Genomic DNA, 19908 nt, shown 5'->3' on the forward strand with positions numbered 1-19908 from the left:
CTGCATTTTATACATGTGGGTGTTGTGTTGTGTTGTGTTGGTGTGTGTGTGTGTGTGTGTGTGTGTGTGTGTGTGTGTGTGTGTGAGTGTTGTGGTGTCTGTGTGTATGAAGGAGTTTGCTCAAGGGAGATATAAATTAAAAAAAATTAAAAAATGCCAAAAGGAGGGTTTACTGTATTACTTTTTTCAGTGGTAGATGAAGCAGGTAAAATTATACATGAAAAAAATAAATAAAGAAAATAAATAACAAAGACCCGAGGAGTGAGACCCAAAGTCACAATTCAGTCAAAACCAAAGGAAGAAGTGAGACCCAGTGAGACCCAAACCCACCTGGAACACAGCGAAGAGAATGTTCAATATGCCACCAAAGACTCCCATTCCAAAGAATGCAGTGTTGCACACCACGATGCCGCCCACAAACAGTGCCACGGTCTCAACGGCCAAGCCAAACAGCCTCTGAAAGGACAACACAAGGATATAGTTGATCAGGTTACAAGACATGAGGATACTGTTAGTCGGGCCACAAAACTTTGATCAATGGATTATAACGGTTACTGAATGAGCAGCACCAGCCGTCGAGTTCACTGCAGTAAGAAGGCCTTCACAAGATCTGAAGAGCAGAGGAGAGAGATTGGAACAGAGGAAAATTAAATACTGGAAGTGGAACAGCAGAGAAAGAAAATGAAAGAGCAGAAAGATTGGAACAGAGGAAAATAAGAGCCTTGAACAGCAAAAAGATTAGAACAGAAAAGAGATTGGAACAGGAAAATATGAGACTGGAACAGCAGAGAGAAAGATTGGAGCAGAGGAAAATGAGAGACTGGAACAGCAGAGGGAGAATGGAAAAGAGAGAAAGATTAGAACAGAAAAGAGATTGGAACAGAGGAGAGAAAGATTGGAAGAGGAAAATAAAATACTGGAACAGTAGTGAGAAAGATTGGAACAGAGGAAAATGAGAGACTGGAACAGCAGAGGGAAAATGGAAGAGAAGAGAGAAAGATTGGAACAGAGGAAAATGAGACTGGAACAGCAGAAGGAGAATGGAAGAGAAGATTGGAACAGAGGACATAGAGACTGGAACAGAGATGTCTATGTCAAATGTCAACGTGCACTATCCTGCTCCAGCAACATTCAATGAAGGCTCCACGATAATCTCACCACCTGCTTCTCTGGCAGATTTGTACCACTCCTCAGCTGCCACTACAGTTACATAAAACAACTACTAGTGGAGATAAAGCCAAGTGGTAATGATAAAGTGCATCAGCATAGACTTAGCCTTGAGAACACTGCCCCAATGAGCTGAAGGGTCACCCACCTGCTTCACGGGGATGATCTCCATTTCTTGATGGAAATACTCTGTCACGAGGGGCGGCAGTGTCCGTAAGATGGTCACGGTGTTGGCACACAGCACCATAACATGACCCCACATTTTGTAGGTGGGTGTGTCTCCTGCTGACACCCCGATGATTGCCAGGGAAATAATGGAGAAGATCTGAAAAAGGAAAAAGATTCAGTTATGTATTTTATGGGGTACACTTGCTGATCCATGTGTAGTGTTCTCTGAGTGATCCTGACGCTAAACACTCCAGGTGCTCACCACGGACGCCACCTTGATGTGCTTGCCATACTTCATATTCTTCATGGTCTTGGGGAGGAGCACCATCCCTTTATTCCCTTGTGTCTGGATCATGGCCACAATGTCACTGAGGGACGTGACCTCTGCCAGTCTGTCCATGATCAGGGTGAGGATGCGCGGGGGCGTGCTCAGGGTGGAAGGTAAGATGAGGCGGGCCAGCCAGTGCAGGAGGGTTACCAGACTCAGGCCAATGGCCCGATTCATTGTGCCAGGGTACATGGTGTAAGGTCCGATGGCGAGCCTGACAAAGATCGGGGAGCAGAGGACGGCAATGCTGACGCAGCACAGCCCTGAGAGCAGGCACGTCAGTGTGGTCTGAAAGGAGAGGAGCAAGGGTTCTGTACGCTTGCTTCAACTTTTTTTCCCAAGCTTTTAAAAAATGATAATTACACAAATCAAAAGTCTGCCTACACAGGTCCAAATGCAAACTACTGCCACATGAAAGACTGATTATTTCATTTGTATACCCAAACTTAATGAATTATTGCCATAAGAAAGACTGATAAACTTGTATATCCAAACTAAATGTCCCAGAGTAGATCTTCCGAACATGACTACTAATCAGAATTGGGCCTTGTCACTGGGGAAGCAAGTCTAGTTTTTGAAGGCCTGAAGGGTGGCCAGCGCCCCTCCACCCACCATGAAGCGATGCAGCTTCCCCAGCAGCATGGACAGGGCCGTCTCCATGGTGGCCACAGCGTTGAAGCAGGCAGCACTGAAGCACACGAGGGCAAGCTGTATTGGGTACCTGACGCGAGGAGTTTCATAGTAACTGTCCTCATAACGGGGATCTGACTCGCCCCTAAAGCCTCGGAACATAATGGAGTCAAGCAATACAGCAAAAGTAAAACCTGTGAGAGTCTGAAAAAAAAGATAAAAAAAAGAAAGATTGTTAGGGCCCTCAAGTCTGTCAATCCCTTGTAATATCTGGGACTCACTCAGTTAAAAAAGACAGAAAAAGAATCTGAAAAACAAAGGAAATTTAATACTATGAGGACTTAGTCACACGATGGGAACAAAAAAGGGACCATGTTACAAACAACTTGTCAAACAATGAAGCAAGAAAAAGAATGTTATGAAAATTTAGACAAATAAAAGAAACAAAAGAGAAATTTGTCATATTCAACCTGTACCTGGTTTATTACCTAGTCAGCACAGCACACAGCCACAGGGGACTCACCAGCTGTACCTCGTATATCATCTAGTCACCACACAGCCACAGGGGACTCACCAGCTGTACCTAGTATATCATCTAGTCACCACACAGCCACAGGGGACTCACCAGCTGTACCTAGTATATCATCTAGTCACCACACAGCCACAGGGGACTCACCAGCTGTACCTAGTATATCATCTAGTCACCACACAGCCACAGGGGCTCACCAGCTGTACCTAGTATATCATCTAGTCACCACACAGCCACAGGGGACTCACCAGCTCTACCTGGTTTATTATCTAGTCGGCACAGCACGCAGTCACAGGGGACTCACCAGCTGTACCTAGTATATCATCTAGTAACCACACAGCCACAGGGGACTCATCAGCTGTACATATTATATCATCTAGTCACCACACAGCCACAGGGGACTCACCAGCCGGGATGCGAGCAGAACAGCCTCCATGGTGAAGATGCTGCGGAAATTGAGGGTGGGCCAGTCTTTGGCCTGCTGTCGCCGCAGCTCCCAGACACACAGCAGCATCTGGACACACACAGTAAATCAGGTGAGGTGAGCAAGGGGAGTGTGAGCAGCGGTAAAGGCAGTAAACAAAATTCCTGTTATTACTCAGATCAAGAACAAACTAAGTACCGTAACATGGGGTAATGTTGACTGATTTTCAAGAAAACTCAATAATATCAACCAAATAAAATTGCTTTTATTGAAATGTTACATATGTTAAATTTGTATCTCCATTAGTACTACTTGTACCCACAATGCTAATTGAAAACAAAAATATTTAGTATAGGATGTACCAAAATATATGGGTGGTCAACTTTACCCACACAATTGGGGTAATCATGACCAAGGATCAAAATTGCTAGGGTAAAGGTGACCACCTACTTGAAATGCCTGTATACCCCTCTAATGACTTTGGAGGTGTAATCCTGACCACTTTTTAGATAATGTAGAGTAAACCTGACCATTGGTCATTCATAGGCAATCAAAAAAATTGTTTTTTTTTCCTTTTTAACACGAACTTAAACAATATTTCTTGAACATAAAAAGATTATTTTTCACATTAACTGTAGGCCTTGTAGGCCTATAATTTTAAAGTGTACTGCTAAGCATTATTTTAAAGCATTCTCTTTTTCTATGGATCCAACTTAAATATCCAGTGATTCTGCAAAGACATATTGATCCTTTGATTTAGTGTTGGCTGTTGCACCTTCACTTTAATATCTCTCAGAAAAATGTCATCTATATCTTTATGATTTGGAATGAATTTTGTCCTATCACTACCAGGAACTGGTTTATAATACATGATTTGAAACTTCTTCTCTGAGCCATCTTCAGGCAATACTGTAGACATTACCTGAGCTAAGAAGACCTTACAACCACCTCGATTTTTTGGCACATTAACCAACACAAAATCAGAAACTGTAAGGTCCTTGTTGCTTTTTTGAACTACTGATGAGACTGAGATGTAACTTGATGTTCCACTTGTGCCACATTACCCAACCCAAATGGTCAACATTTGCCCCCAAATTAAATCCGTCCCTGTGCCATAACTCTTGCAATTAGGTGTTTTTTAATGGCAAAAATGGATTTTTCAGGTATTTTTTTATAAGGAAACCTATTTTTTTTTCATTTATTGGTATTTGTCTTTTAGTTATCAATATGATATAAATTGTCGCTTTCGAACAGTGTAAAATCTCCAAAATATTCTCGACGAACGTTACTTTGGTCAGGGTCGTAACAGTTATATTTTAAGTTTCTTTAATATTTTTAAATAATTCTATAAACATTTCTGATCATTTTGAGCTTTATCCCATGTTTCTAGCTTAAAATGGCAAAGCACAATTAATATTTGAAGGAAAATATTTGCGTTAAAAAAAGTTTTGGTCAACATTACACCACGGGTCAACATTACCCAATGTTACGGTACTATGTAGGACTGAAAAACTGAACAGGTATGAAAAATGAAATGTTCTCAAAATCAAGCTATTCATCCTATATGCAACACCATTCACATCTTGCAATAAGAAACTGGTGGACTGTTTTCAGGCAGTAGTTGAAGGAAGGGACAGAGTGAATACAAGTGTTAAGTTTTAGAACACAAATACGTATACCACAACTTTCTTAGAATATGAATGTGAATACAAACACAATAAAATACAGTGCAGTCTCCAGGATTGCGAGTTTCAAGTTTGCGATTCACCGAGTTTGCGATAGGGCCACCCAAAATTTGATTTTTATTGAAGACTGAAATTGCGATATGACCTGAAAGGAAAAGGAAAAGGCTGCTAAAACCGGGTTCTTGCTCTTACCCACCCCCTGAGCCTTTCCATTGGCCACGGGAAGCAAGGTGAGTGGGATCCGGGCAGCCAGGCGCATGTGTGCAAGCAGCCCCGGCCGCGCGCTGGGCTTGAGCAGCAGACGGGCGGCTGATGATGGCAATGGTGATGATGAGTGTCAGCGGCGAGGCCTTTGCATCGGCGCCACCCAAACAGTATTTTCATTGGGGCCCGTGTGTGTGGGGCTGTGTTTATTGTGGGCCCAGGCTCCTCAATTTGCTAATTCTTATTTTCCATGTTGCGCGTGACTTCTTTCTTTTCTTCCATCTCTTCTTTTTCAAAAAGAAGAGATGGAAGAAAAGAAAGGGGTCCCATGCAACATGTGGAAAATAAGAATTGGCAAATTGAGAAACCCAAACCCATAATAAACTCAACCACACACACACGGACCCCGATAAAAATACCGTTCAGGGGGCGCCGATGCAAAGGCCTTGCTGCCGACACTCATCATCACCATCACCATCATCAGCCGCCTGTCAGCTGCTCGGGCCCAGCGTGCGGCCGGGGCTGTCTGCACACATGCGCTTGGCCACCCGGATGGGTGGCCAAGCGCAAGATGTCGACGGTTTTCAATTTTCCCCATAAGAATAACGATTCAAAGTTTGCGATTTCAACGTTTGCGACCCACAACGTCGACCTATTTAGCGCAAACTTGGAGACAGTACTGTACTAGGAATCTGAATGTGTTCAATTATAATTAATCTGTCCCTGGCTTGGACCCCTGGAAACCCATCCACGGACTCCTTGGGGCTCCACAGACCAGGCGGACCAAGCCTCACCTGCAGCGGCAGGAACAACAGCAGCAGGAGGTGGTAGCTCAGGACCCAGACAGTTGTGTCAGCGAAGGAAGGAAATGGTCTCCAGGACTGGTTGTTTTGGTAGATGATGGCCATCACCAGGGTCAGGATCCACAGACACAGGGAGCTGTACAGGCTCTGGAAAACATTGATGGACTCATCACCATTATACCATTGCATGTTATATATATATATATATATATATATATATATATATATATATATATATATATATATATATATATATATATATATATATATATATATATATATATATATATATATATATATATATATATATATATATATATATATATATATATATATATATATATATATATATATATATATATATATATATATATATATATATATATATATATATATATATATATATATATATATATATATATATATATATATATATATATATATATATATATATATATATATACACAGTAGAGCCCCATTTAGCGCGAGAATTTGGTGGATGAACGCAGTCGCGCTAACTAAATTCGCGCTAATTGAATAAAGTAACCAATATGAAAAAAAATATTTGGTGCACACGTGGGTCTGACTTTTGGGTTTGATAATTACTCAAAATAATCACATTAAAAAAAAAAAAACTACGATTGGCTGAGCTCTGAAAACACACTTGTGATTCGCTGGGAGTCCGATGACGTCATCGCCGGCGCTCACCCGGTCAGCGGCCTCGCTGCCTTAAGGCAGTATCACACTTGGACAACTGGCAAATCCAAATTTTCCGGGTATACCTCACACACAGCCAAGGTCAGTTGCCCGTATCCACATCCACAACGTAAACAAAGCACTTGCCCTGTATCAACATGGCGTCGTCTGCTAAAGTAAGGGCTCTCACGGCTTGTGCCGCGCCTCATGGCAACTTGTGCCGCGCCTCATGGCGGCTTGTGCCGCCCCTCATGGCGGCTTGTGCCGCGCCTCATGGCAACTTGTGCCGCGCCTCATGGCGGCTTGTGCCACCCCTCATGGCGGCTTGTGCCGCGCCTCATGGCAACTTGTGCCGCGCCTCATGGCGGCTTGTGCCGCCCCTCATGGCGGCTTGTGCTGCGCCTCATGGTGGCTTGTGCCGCGCCTCATGGCGGCTTGTGCTGCGCCTCATGGTGGCTTGTGCCGCCCCTCATGGCGGCTTGTGCTGCGCCTCATGGTGGCTTGTGCCGCGCCTCATGGCGGCTTGTGCCGCCCCTCATGGCGGCTTGTGCTGCGCCTCATGGTGGCTTGTGCCGCGCCTCATGGCGGCTTGTGCTGCACATCATGGCAGCTTGTGCTGCGCATCATGGCGGCTTGTGCTGCGCATCATGATGGCTTGTGCTGCGCATCATGACGGCTTGTGCTGCGCATCATGGCAGCTTGTGCTGTGCATCATGACAGCTTGTGCTGCGCATCATGACAGCTTGTGCTGCGCATCATGGCGGCTTGTGCTGTGCATCATGACAGCTTGTGCCGCGCATCATGACAGCTTGTGCTGCGCATCATGGCGGCTTGTGCTGCGCATCATGGCGGCTTGTGCTGCGCATCATGTCGGCTTGTGCTGCGCATCATGGCGGCTTGTGCTGCGCATCATGGCGGCTTGTGCTGCGCATCATGGCGGCTTGTGCTGCGCATCATGGCAGCTTGTGCTGTGCATCATGGCGGCTTGTGCTGCGCATCATGGCGGCTTGTGCTGCGCATCATGGCAGCTTGTGCTGTGCATCATGGCGGCTTGTGCTGCGCATCATGACGGCTTGTGCTGCGCATCATGGCGGCTTGTGCTGCGCATCATGACGGCTTGTGCTGCGCATCATGGCGGCTTGTGCTGCGCATCATGACGGCTTGTGCTGCGCATCATGGCGGCTTGTGCTGCGCATCATGGCGGCTTGTGCTGCGCATCATGTCGGCTTGTGCTGCGCATCATGGCGGCTTGTGCTGCGCATCATGGCGGCTTGTGCTGCGCATCATGGCGGCTTGTGCTGTGCATCATGGCGGCTTGTGCTGTGCATCATGGCGGCTTGTGCTGCGCATCATGGCAGCTTGTGCTGTGCATCATGGCGGCTTGTGCTGCGCATCATGGCGGCTTGTGCCGTGAATCATGGCAGCTTGTGCTGTGCATCATGGCGGCTTGTGCTGTGCATCATGGCAGCTTGTGCTGTGCATCATGGCGGCTTGTGCTGCGCATCATGGCGGCTTGTGCCGTGAATCATGGCAGCTTGTGCTGTGCATCATGGCGGCTTGTGCCGTGCATCATGGCAGCTTGTGCTATGCATCATGGCGGCTTGTGCCGTGCATCATGGCGGCTTGTGCCGTGCATCATGGCGGCTTGTGCCGTGCATCATGGCAGCTTGGCGCAATTTTCAAAATTCAGTCGTGGTGGCTGCTCGCACTAACCGAGGCTTTCGCGCTAATTAAATTTTTTCTTGGTAGATGGTGGCTCGCACTAATTGCGGTTCGCGCTAATTGATCTCGCGCTTAGTGGGGCTTTTCTGTATATACAGTAAAACCCCGATTATCCGAAAGCGGATTATCCGAAAAACCGGATTATCCGAAATTGATCTGGACACCACGTCCGCACCTTCGCCCCAGCAAGGACGTAGGTGCGGCGAACGAACAAACTACTGCACGACTACTCTCACACCGTACTCTCAAGACAACGACACAAACACGACTCCCCTCTCCACTCCATGCCACATTCCCCTTCCAACATACGAGTTGCGCGATAATATGAGTCATCATACTGTGTCTCCACCTGCACGATGCATCAAGGTCACACTTGCAAGCTTGCACAACCATTCACAATCGCACTCTGCAACATTCACAATTCAGATCTGCAACGCTCACAAGTATCAACATACACTGGTCCAGACAAGGAGACACACAGACAAACATACAATAAAACATTTACATCACATGTTTTAAGCGTACTACTTTGTTTAGCGTAGCGTGTGTTTGTTTGGTTTCATTGTTTACATCTTCAGTCTGCGGCAGTCGCAACGCCACAATGCCGACGATCAAACTGGCGGCGATCAAAATGGCGGCCATAAATCCGGATTATCCGAAAAATCGGCTTATCCGAAAGAGGCTTCCCCCCTTCCATTTCGGATAATCGGGGTTTTACTGTATATATATATATATATATATATATATATATATTTATATATATATATATATATATATATATATATATATATATATATATATATATATATATATATATATATATATATATATATATATATATATATATATATATATATATATATATATATATATATATATATATATATATATTTATATATATATATATATATGTACCATATTTCCTGGCATATGGCGCACTTTTTTCTAAAAAGAAGATTTGAAAAACTACCCTGAGTCTTATATGCCAATGATTAGGTTTTGGTAGGCCTAGGGGTTATTGTTACTGGTATGAAACCAACAAGCAAAACAACTTCATTTGACACAATAGTTCCCAGATGTCCCCAGAATAAAATATACAGTATTTTGCGGTGTGTAACGCGCACTTTTATTCACTTAGAAAATGCCCAAAAGTTACCCTTATGCGGTATATGGTGAAGGTATAATTTTGATTGATTTAAATAATGAATAGTGTGAAGCATCCCTGCCTGTGAGGGAAGACTACTTATTTACCCTTGTTTCACCTCAGCAAGGTGCACTATGAGCCCTGCTAATCCTCTCAAAGGCCGCGGTAACGCGCTTCGAACCCTGCTCCATACCTCCAAGGGTTCGAAGGAACGTGATGTGGAGGACCGGCGTAGAGGTGTGAGGGAGACTACCCTGGGACTCAGCCGGCGTTAACACCTTTACCGGCCTCCCATTCTGCTCACCGCCGAGCGAGGTTGTGGCTGACACGAGCCCTGCCAGTCTGCTGCCCCCGTCATTGCTCTCCTCCTCATCGGACGTCATGGCTTCATCTCGCTGCCTCATCTCCATCCTACTTGTGGCCCCTGGGCCCTTCCAACTCCGACGTCACAACACCGTCTCGCCGCCGCATCACCACCCTGCCAGTGGCCCCTGGCCCTCTCCAACCGGGACTCTGTTGATGCTGGGCGACGCTACACCGGGAATACTACACTTCTCCCGAGTGTGTGGGTGTTGAGGAGGCAATTAAATGTAAAAGCCACTCTAGTGTTTATCTCGCCACGCACCCAGGGAAGCTGAGGGATACCAGGCCTAACGAGGGACTTGATCTGGCATCCCCTCCACCTAACTACACCTGTGCCCTGTCCTTCACACTGCCTATTGCACCGGTAGGCTTTCTTCATGGGCCAGATGGTCGGCCCAAGCCCGTCGTGGCGCAGGCAATTTTTTATAGTGACGCCAGTTATGTTTGGCTCATGCTGCCCTCCGGAACTCATTCTTGATTCACAGGACTGTTTCTTCTAGAGTCCGGGTTGATGGGTGGTCTGCAGGACAGCATGTGGGTAGTCTTAGGCCACTTGGCGGTGACTGAAAGATCCCAGGTGGTAGCGTGGGGATTCGAACCGACGTTGTCCATGTTGTCCATGGTGAATGTGAGCCCAGCGCACTAACCACTCAGCCACTGCCTACCCAGGAAAGTATGAATATGCAGAAGAGAGAAGGACATGACCATACAGGTCACAAGAAGAAGAATATGTGCCACACGTGGGAGCTGAGGCACGTCGTGAACAGTAAACACAACACACAACACCGCCGCGGCGCACCAGTCACCACGAGAACTTAGCAATGAGGGCCAAGACATGATAATGGAGTGGCTATGCTTGGATAAGACTCAAGTCCAAGACCTGCTCAACCTGGTTACTCCAAACTTGTCTAGCTTCGTGGAACTCATTGTGGTACTTTTTTTTTTTTTTTTTTTTACAGCAGGAGACAGTGCAACGGCGTAAAAAAAAAGAAAACAATAATGGAAAAAAATGCCCGCTACTTACTGCTCCTGAATAGAGTGGCCAACAAGAGAAATCAATTTCGGGAGGAGAGGTGTCCTGATACCCTCCTCTTGAAAGAGTTCAAGTCGTAGGCAGGAGGAAATACAGATGAGGGAAGATCGTTCCAGAGTTTACCAGTGTGAGGGATGAAAGAGTGAAGATGCTGGTTAACTTTTGCATAAGAGGTTTGGACAGTATAGGGATGAGCTTGATCAGAAAGTCGAGTGAGGCGAGGGCACGGGAGGGGGGGAGGCATGCAGTTAGCAAGTTCAGAAGAGCAGTCAGCGTAAAAATATCGATAGAAGATAGAAAGAGAGGCAACATCGCGACGGAATTTAAGAGGTAGAAGACTACCAGTAAGAGGAGAGCTGATGAGATGAAGAGCCTTAGACTCCACTCTGTCCAGAAGAGCTGTATGAGTGGAGCCCCACCACACGTGAGATGCATACTCCATACGAGGGCAGACAAGGCCCCTGTATATGGATAGCAACTGTGGAGGGGAGAACTGGTGGAGACGTCATCGGACTCGGCCAATCACAAGCGTGCATTCAGAACTGTCAGGCAATCGTGAGGCAGCCAGCCGCCTTCAGCTGCAGCTTCAAAACGACCCGTATTCTCTTCACATTTTCTTCCTTTTTACACAGTACGTATTTTGAGATAACAAGGGAGTAAAGTGGGAAAAAAAGTCAGCTTCTCCATGGGCCGGAACAAATAAGCACTTTTTCAGTGTTTTCAATACCCTGAGTTTCGCGATCTGCGAGTTTAGCGCTATACTCTGGAATGAAGCAATAGCAAACTTGGGAGGGTCTCTCTCTCTCTCTCTCTCTCTCTCTCTCTCTCTCTCTCTCTCTCTCTCTCTCTCTCTATATATAGATATATATATATATATATATATATATATATATATATATATATATATATATAATCACTTGATTAAAATCTCTTGGTTTCACTCCTGCCACCATGTTCACAGCAACAGTTAAGTTCAGCGAGACACTCACACAGGTTGAGCCAAAGAGCCGCCTGGAGCAGAGGCCGACCAGCAGCATGAAGCCACCCACCACCAGGCAGACCAGGCAGAGCGGCGCCAAGTAGAACCTTGCATCGATGGTCAGCTGGGCAAAGATTGTGGTCTGGTCCACATAGTCCTTGTATGCCTGGGGGACCTCATCATGCCTCTCTCTGGAAACAGTGAGGCTGTGTGTGAGTGGCCACCTCCCATTACCTGATACTCCAGCAAAAGCCTCACTCATAGGAACATACTACTTATATTAAAGGTAATACAGGTAACTCTCGATTTACGTGAGTTTGGTTTACGCGTTTTTTAAATAACGCAGGTCCAAAAATCCAAATAAATGTTTAATTTAGGCGTTTTTTTCACTTATACGCGATATTTTATGGAGTGGCCACCAGATGTCTCACGCAACTGGACTCACACGGCCACACAGCTGAGCTCAGTTCTTCCCGCGCGCCACTTGAACAACAATACAGTACCCAGGGTAAAATAAAGCATACAGGGTATTCTTACCAGAAACGAAAACGAGTGAAATTGGCGCACCCCACAAAGTGACGTCACGCATATATAAGGGTACAGTGTCTCATTTGGCGACAGTTGACTCGAGACATGAAAAGCGGTCGGTACCCGGTGGTCAGCGCAATGGTGCAAACGTGTGCAGTACGCGGCTGCAAATCAAATGCTACAAATGGGAAAGAAAATAGAGTGCATTTTCACTCATTCCCTAATACTGATGAAGCCAAGAAGAGGTGGATGCTATATATTATATAAGACGTTAGTTAGAGGAACTACAAGTATATAAATGTCCCCCCAGATTTAAACCCGTTTTCTCATATTCCAGGCTCAATGCACGCATGCCGTACTGGCGTAAATACCTTCGTCCTGTTAAGTTTATAGCTAATAATTATAGTGTATTATAAGTTGCAAATTTATAAATGCCAATACTTTTATTTATTATACTCTTTATCTAATTTGGGATAAAGGATATTGACACGATTAGTTGAGAGAAATCGGTTATGTGGCACTGCAGCATTCTCCCCACAAAGCGACGTCATCTTCCCTGCATAACTTCGTGGTCGAGAATACCGGTATGCTTTATTTTACCCTGGCAGTACCCTCGCTGCCACGCTTAGTACCGTACTAACGGTACTAATCTGGTATGGTACCGGTACCAGACTGCTCGTACCGGTACCAATACTAGCCAGCCCTCATGGTGTGTCTCATTTCTTCCTCACATGAGAGAGGCTGAGAATGAGTGCCCGAGTGGATATCTCGGTTCTGGTGACACGCGGCATGCAGCTATTTGTTGTGTGGGTGTGGTTGTGTGGTTTGTAAACAATGCAAATGGCGGCCGGGCTGGGATTGCGTGAAATAACTCCTCGTACAAGACTCATGATGTACAGTTTCTGATATCATATTCACCCCATTATTCTCACTAATATTCATAATTAATAATGAACACATGGACATTTTTTTCCAATAAGATTTTTTATGTAGCTTGTACTGCTCCTTAGTCATACAATCTTAAGCCACCTGTGACATCAAGATCAAGATCATACAAATGGCGCCCGACGGAAAAACGGGATAACAGCAAGGCATGGACGATCTTCCACCGATTTAGTCTTTGTATAGTAGTTATTAGATCGCCCTGTATTCTATGGTAACATATTATAGGACAGCTACGGGCTATGAAGGATTATAAACAATAATAAAGGTAAGTTTGCCATTGTTATCGGATAAGACGAAAAACAGACCCTTAAAAACATCCCAAAGAAGAAATAAAAATTTGTACATCCAGCATATAACGCTCAGGGCTAAACTTTCAGGCATTTTTTATGTGAAAAAATGCGCGCTATACGCCGAAAATTACGGTATTTATTTTTCAACAGAAACCTACCTCTTGTTTGATTTACATTGTTTTTGAATTACGCGACCTCTCCAAGAACGCAACACTCGCATAAATCGAGAGTTACCTGTATCCTGGAAACTTTTACTCCTGCCCCTGCTTAGAGCTAGGGTAGGTTTAACAAAGGAATACATCAATTCAATACCTTGCAAAAGTAGCATGCATCTAAAAATACACCCAATACAATAAGCCTAAAGATTAGTCATTGTCTACCTCAGGAATGTCATTGTCTACCTCAGGAATGACAAAGCGCACACCATGAGTAGTTGTTGGGTCTCTTATGGACTTATAACCAAGACTATAGAGCACTACCCCCCTGCATTTGCCACCCCCCCCCCCTTTTTTTTTTACAGCAAACGAGACAGCTCAAGGGCAACAAAAAAGTGCAGAGAAAAAAATAGCCCACTACTCACCACTTCCATAATAGACAAAAGTAAAGAGTGGCCAGAAGAGAGGTCAATTTCAGGTGGATAGGTGTCTTGATATCAGGAGTGACTGACTGAGAAAAATCAGGAACATTGAACTCCAGAAGACAGGGGTTGACGGCACTCCCTAAGCACCGCCTTGACTGATCATCCAAAGTGCTCACTCACCTATAGTAGTAGCTGTTTGCTGAGGGAGGTGGGGTGGTGGTGGTGGTGGCAGTGATGTTCTCAGGTGGTGGTGTTGGCGGTGATGCTTCCTGGTACCCGAAGTTGATGCCCCACAACCACAGGCCCACCAATCCAATGAACTGGGAGACAGATGTGGAATTTAGAGCAGACACATAGTCCATCCAGCCCCATGAGGGAAGATAAGGATGTTAAACAGAAAAGAGAAGACAAAACAAAGAAGTACAGTACCCTCTCGAGTTTCGCGATCCTCGAGTTTAGCGCTTAGTCCTAAATTCTTACCCTCCCGACTTTCACGCATTACCACCCCGAGTTTCGCAGTGCTTTGACATGTACGGGTCGCGTTTACCTACCGTCGGCGTCATGTGTGCTGCTTTTCAAGGCAGTGTCCAACCATTGGGGCTATGGGCAACTGCAGTTGCCCAATTTACAGTTTCACCCAACCAATGATTTTCTTATGTGGTTCATGTTTTTTCTGGTGATAAATGAGGTGAATTGCATGATTTTGTACCTCATTTCCGTTGCAAATGTCTACTTTTCGAGTTATGCCTATTTTCAAGTTATGCAGAACTTTACATTTTTCTTCATTGAATTGTAGCAGCCACTTTTGTTCCCTTTCTGTAGCTTAGTAATGTCTTCTTGTAGGAAATCCAGTCAAGGGGTTAAGCTATCACTAGGTAGGCTAAAAAGCTGACTGGGTGGGTATGTATCAGGGAAGCATTTTCCCACTCTACTGGGATGTCGCACTCACTCTTGAACAGGTCAGATTACTGTAGGTTAGGTTAGGTTTGGGTAATGTATCAGGGAAGCATTTTTTATGATCTCTCTACTGAGTTTTGTCCATTCTTGAACAGGTCAGATTATTTTAGGTTAGGTTAGGTTAAGCTGCAGTTATACTAGTCATTGCTACCCCTGGGCATCTGAAGCTTTTTTTTTTTTTTTTTTTTTTTAATGCTACAGGCTGGGCAATTTTGGGCTGGGCACCCAGCCCAGCCAAAACGCCCAGCCCAGGTAAATTTGAGTGGACGCGCTGGATCATATTGTTCTCCCAGTGGTATGGCTGGGCACACCGTGCAATGTTGCCAGATTGTCTTACTCAGCCTCTTATATTTACCGATTTTCGACTCAAAAACTGTCTCGTGGACCCCAATAAGGAGATTCACTTATAATTATCGTTAAAATACTTAATTCCTGATGTTTCTTGGCAATAGTTAGGCGTCAGAAACCGATAAATACTATGCTCTGAGTACGCCAATCTGGCAACGGTAGGGCGCAGCAGAGGTATTGAAATACTGTAGTATTCAAGCATAGCAACTAAAACCAAATTATCCTGTATAATAAACTATATTAATATTATATTATCATATAATGAAATTATTAGTTTTCCTGTATAATTAATGAACACTAACGGCACACAAATTAATAAAACACAGCGCCTTCACACTCGCTTGACTTGGAAATCAGATGTAAACAAACACAGGCCTTCGTCATGCCAACGCCAACGAAGTCACCATGGTATCCCTAGAAAAATCAATTTCATGGCCACAAGAGGCTATATAGAGCCTCTTGGAGGGCCTCAACAATATTAGCGCAGTCCTCCTCGCTTCTCATACCTATGGTTGTCGTGTTTTGTTTACATCTGGGCTTCTCGGAAGAGCGCAGGCGGCTGGGCTGGGCAGGCTTCTGTGTGACCACTTGCGTTGTAAACCAGGCCTACGGCTGGCTTCCAGCCCAGGCAAAATCGTCCAGCCCAATGGTAACAGTGACTAGTGTAACCGTAGCGTTAGGTTTGGGTAATATGTCAGGGAAGAGTTATCCCAATCCCTCTACTGGGATGTCACACCCACTCTTAAACAGGTCACATTACCTTAGGTTAGGTTAGGTTTGGGTAATGTGACATGGAAGCGTTTTCCCGATCTCTTTACTGGGATGTATACGCACCCTTGAACAGGTCAGATTACTTAAGGCTAGATTAGGTTAGGTTTGAGTAATGTCTGCGAGGGTAATTTTGAGTGGGAATAACATTAAGAATATTTTCCTGAACACCCTATAGTTAGTTTCAGAGCTACAGCATAGTGTCTTCACTCAGGAACCACATACCCATAGAGAGGTTGGAAAGATGCATCAGGGAACTCACCAGAAGCACAGCATAGGAGAACAGCACCAGCCAGGACACACAGGTGGGTCTGCCTCCAACAGACGGTGATGCCATCCTGCTCAGCTACACCTGCAAGAATATCAGGCTGTTTATTACATGAGCTCCCTTGCATAGGACTACCGATCTCTTGCAGACTCCTTATGTTCTACAACAAGCTTTGATGCCTGTTAAAATAAATATTTTTTTTTTTTTTTTTTTTTTTTTACAGCAAAGGAGACAGCTCAAGGGCACAAAAAAGTAAACATTAATAAAAAAAAAGCCCGCTACACGACCCTCCTAAAAAGAATCCAAAGAGGTGGCCGAAAGATAAGTCAGTTTCGGGAGGAGAGGTGTCCTGATACCCTCCTCTTGAAAGAGTTCAAGTCGTAGGCAGGAGGAAATACAGATGAAGGAAGATTGTTCCAGAGTTTACCAGCGTGAGGGATGAAAGAGTGAAGATGCTGGTTAACTCTTGCATAAGGGGTTTGGACAGTATAGGGATGAGCATGAGTAGAAAGTCGAGTGCAGCGGGCCAAGGGAGGGGGAGGCATGCAGTTAGCAAGTTCAGAAGAGCAGTCATCTTGTAAATATCGATAGAAGATAGAAAGAGAGGCAACATTGCGGCGGAATTTAAGAGGTAGAAGACTCTCAGTATGAGGAGGAGAGCTGATGAGACGAAGAGCCTTAGCCTCCACTCTGTCCAGAAGAGCTATGTGAGTGGAGCCCCCCCACACATGAGATGCATACTCCATACGAGGGCAGACAAGGCCCCTGTATATGGACAGCAACTGTGCAGGGGAGAAGAACTGGCGGAGACGGTACAGAACGCCCAGCCTCAAGGAAGCTGATTTAGTAAGAGATGAAATATGAAGTTTCCAGTTGAGATTTTGAGTTAAGGATAGACCGAGGATGTTTAGTGTTGAGGAAGGTGATAGCTGGGTGTTGTTAAACAATAGGGGATAGTTGTTTGGAAGATTGTGTCGAGTGGATAGGTGGAGAAACTGTGTTTTTGAGGCGTTGAAGGACACCAGGTTCTTCTTGCCCCAATCGGAAATAATAGTAAGGTCTGAGGCTAAGCATTCTACAGCCTCCAGCCTTGAGTCGTTAAGTTCCTGAAGGGTGGGTCTTCTATTAAAAGAAGTTGAGTAATGCAGAGTGGAATCATCGGCGTAGGAATGGATAGGACAATTCGTTTTGGAAAGAAGATCATCAATGAACAACAGAAAAAGAGTGGGAGATAGGACAGAACCCTGTGGGACACCACTGTTAATAGATTTAGGGGAAGAACAGTGACCGTCTACCACGGCAGAAATAGAACGGTCAGAAAGGAAACTGGAGATAAAGGTACAGAGAGAAGGATAGAAACCGTAGGAGGGTAGTTTAGAAAGCAAAGATTTGTGCCAGACCCTATCAAAAGCTTTTGATATGTCCAGCGCAATAGCAAAAGTTTCACCGAAACGGCTAAGAGAGGAAGACCAAGAGTCAGTTAAGAAGGCTAGGAGATCACCAGTAGAACGCCCCTTGCGGAACCCATACTGGCGATCAGATACAAGGTCAGAAGTGGAAAGGTGCTTTTGAATCTTCCGGTTAAGGATTGATTCAAAAGCTTTATAGACAAGAAAGTAAAGCTATAGGACGGTAGTTTGAGGGATTGGAGCGGTCACCCTTCTTAGGCACAGGCTGTATGAAGGCATACTTCCAGCAAGAAGGAAAGGTAGATGTTGACAGGCAGAGGCGAAAGAGTTTGACCAGGCAGGGTGACAGCACGGAGGCACAGTTTTTAAGGACAATAGGAGGCACTCCATCAGGTCCATAAGCCTTCTGAGGATTAAGGCCAGAGAGGGCATAGAAAACATCATTTTGAAGAATCTTTATAACAGGCATAAAGGAGTTGAGATGAGTAGGAGGAATATGCCCAGAATCGTCCAGAGTGGAGTTTTTAGAAAAAGTTTGAGAGAAGAGTTCAGCCTTAGAGATAGATGAGACGGCAGTGTTGCCGTCAGGATTGAGGAGTTGAGGGAAAGATGAAGAAGTGAAGTTGGAGGAGATGTTTTTGGTTAGATGCCAGAAGTCACGGGAAGAGTTAGAGAAAGCAAGGTTTTGACATTTTCTATTAATGAAAGAATTTTTGGTTAGTCGGAGAATAGATTTGGCACGATTTCGGGCAGAAATGTAAAGTTCATAATTAGCATTAGTTTGAAGGCTCTGGTACCTTTTGTGAGCTACCTCTCTATCACTGACAGCACGAGAACAAGCGTGATTAAACCAAGGCTTTTTAGCGTGAGGAGTAGAGAAAGAACGAGGAATGTATGCCTCCATTCCAGAGACAATCACCTCTGTGATGCGCTGAGCACACACAGAGGGGTCTCTATCCTGGAAGCAATAATCATTCCACGGGAAATTGGAAAAGTACATCCTCAGGTCGTCCCACCGAGCTGAAGCAAAATGCCAGAAGCATCGCCTCTTCGGTGGGTCCAGAGGATGTACAGGAGCGATAGGACAGATGCAGAAATAAGATTGTGATCGGAGGAGCCCAACGGAGAGAACAGTTTGACAGAATAAGCAGAAGGGTTTGAGGTAAGGAAGAGGTCTAGAATGTTGGGCTGATCTCCAAGACGGTCAGGAATACGTGTAGGGTGCTGGACCAACTGCTCTAGGTCATTGAGGATAGCAAAGTTGTAGGCTTGTTCACCAGGATGGTCAGTGAAAGAGGATGAAAGCCAAAGCTGGTGGTGAACATTGAAATCTCCTAGGATGGAGATTTCAGCGAAGGGAGAGTGGGTCAAGATGTGCTCCACTTTAGAGTTCAAATAGTCAAAGAATTTTACATAGTTGGTAGAGTTAGGTGAGAGATAAACAGCACAGATGTATTTAGTAATAGAATGACAATGAAGTCTTAGCCAGATGGTGTAAAATTCAGAGGAGTCAAGGTCGTGGGCACGAGAGCAAGTGATGTCGTTGCGCACGTAGGCGCAACATCCAGCTTTGGATTGAAATTTAGGATAGAGATAGTAGGAGGGAACAGAGTAGAGATTGCTGTCAGTAGCCTCAGAAACCTGTGTTTTGGTAAGGAAGAGAAGGTGAGGTTTAGAGGAGGAGAGATGATGTTCCACAGAATGAAAATTAGAGCGAAGACCCGTAAACTGCGCCAGACATCTTAAGATGCTATGAGCTAGACTGTGCCAGACATCTTAAGATGACACATGTTCCAAGGTGGGTATTTATATTTCCTGCGATGCCAAAGTATATTCCAATGAACCTCGTGTGGCTACATGAACCCTCTTTCGCACCATGTTGTCACCATCATCATATTAGTTACTCTTTAGCAGTCATGGAGAGTAGAAGTATGTCATCT

At 45.0% G+C, this 19908-nt stretch overlaps 1 protein-coding gene across 4 annotated transcripts in view; it reads right to left on the minus strand.

The window, feature by feature from the left end:
* The window catches only part of LOC126995383 (uncharacterized), a 28650-nt gene that overhangs the window by 2297 nt on the left and 6445 nt on the right, over window positions 1-19908 (minus strand). For all 4 annotated transcript variants that reach the window (XM_050854885.1, XM_050854886.1, XM_050854888.1 and 1 more), the window contains exons 2-10: window positions 16554-16643; window positions 14399-14538; window positions 11886-12066; window positions 5930-6085; window positions 3229-3336; window positions 2276-2497; window positions 1598-1951; window positions 1316-1492; window positions 331-456 (exon numbers count right to left, since the gene is read on the minus strand). In XM_050854885.1, coding sequence (XP_050710842.1) covers window positions 331-456; window positions 1316-1492; window positions 1598-1951; window positions 2276-2497; window positions 3229-3336; window positions 5930-6085; window positions 11886-12066; window positions 14399-14538; window positions 16554-16628 — 1539 coding nt within the window. In that variant the 5' untranslated portion in view covers window positions 16629-16643. The remainder of the gene's footprint in view (window positions 1-330; window positions 457-1315; window positions 1493-1597; window positions 1952-2275; window positions 2498-3228; window positions 3337-5929; window positions 6086-11885; window positions 12067-14398; window positions 14539-16553; window positions 16644-19908) is intronic.

Source organism: Eriocheir sinensis, chromosome 8 (genome assembly GCF_024679095.1).
Source record: "Eriocheir sinensis breed Jianghai 21 chromosome 8, ASM2467909v1, whole genome shotgun sequence".
NCBI classification, from domain to species: domain Eukaryota; kingdom Metazoa; phylum Arthropoda; class Malacostraca; order Decapoda; family Varunidae; genus Eriocheir; species Eriocheir sinensis.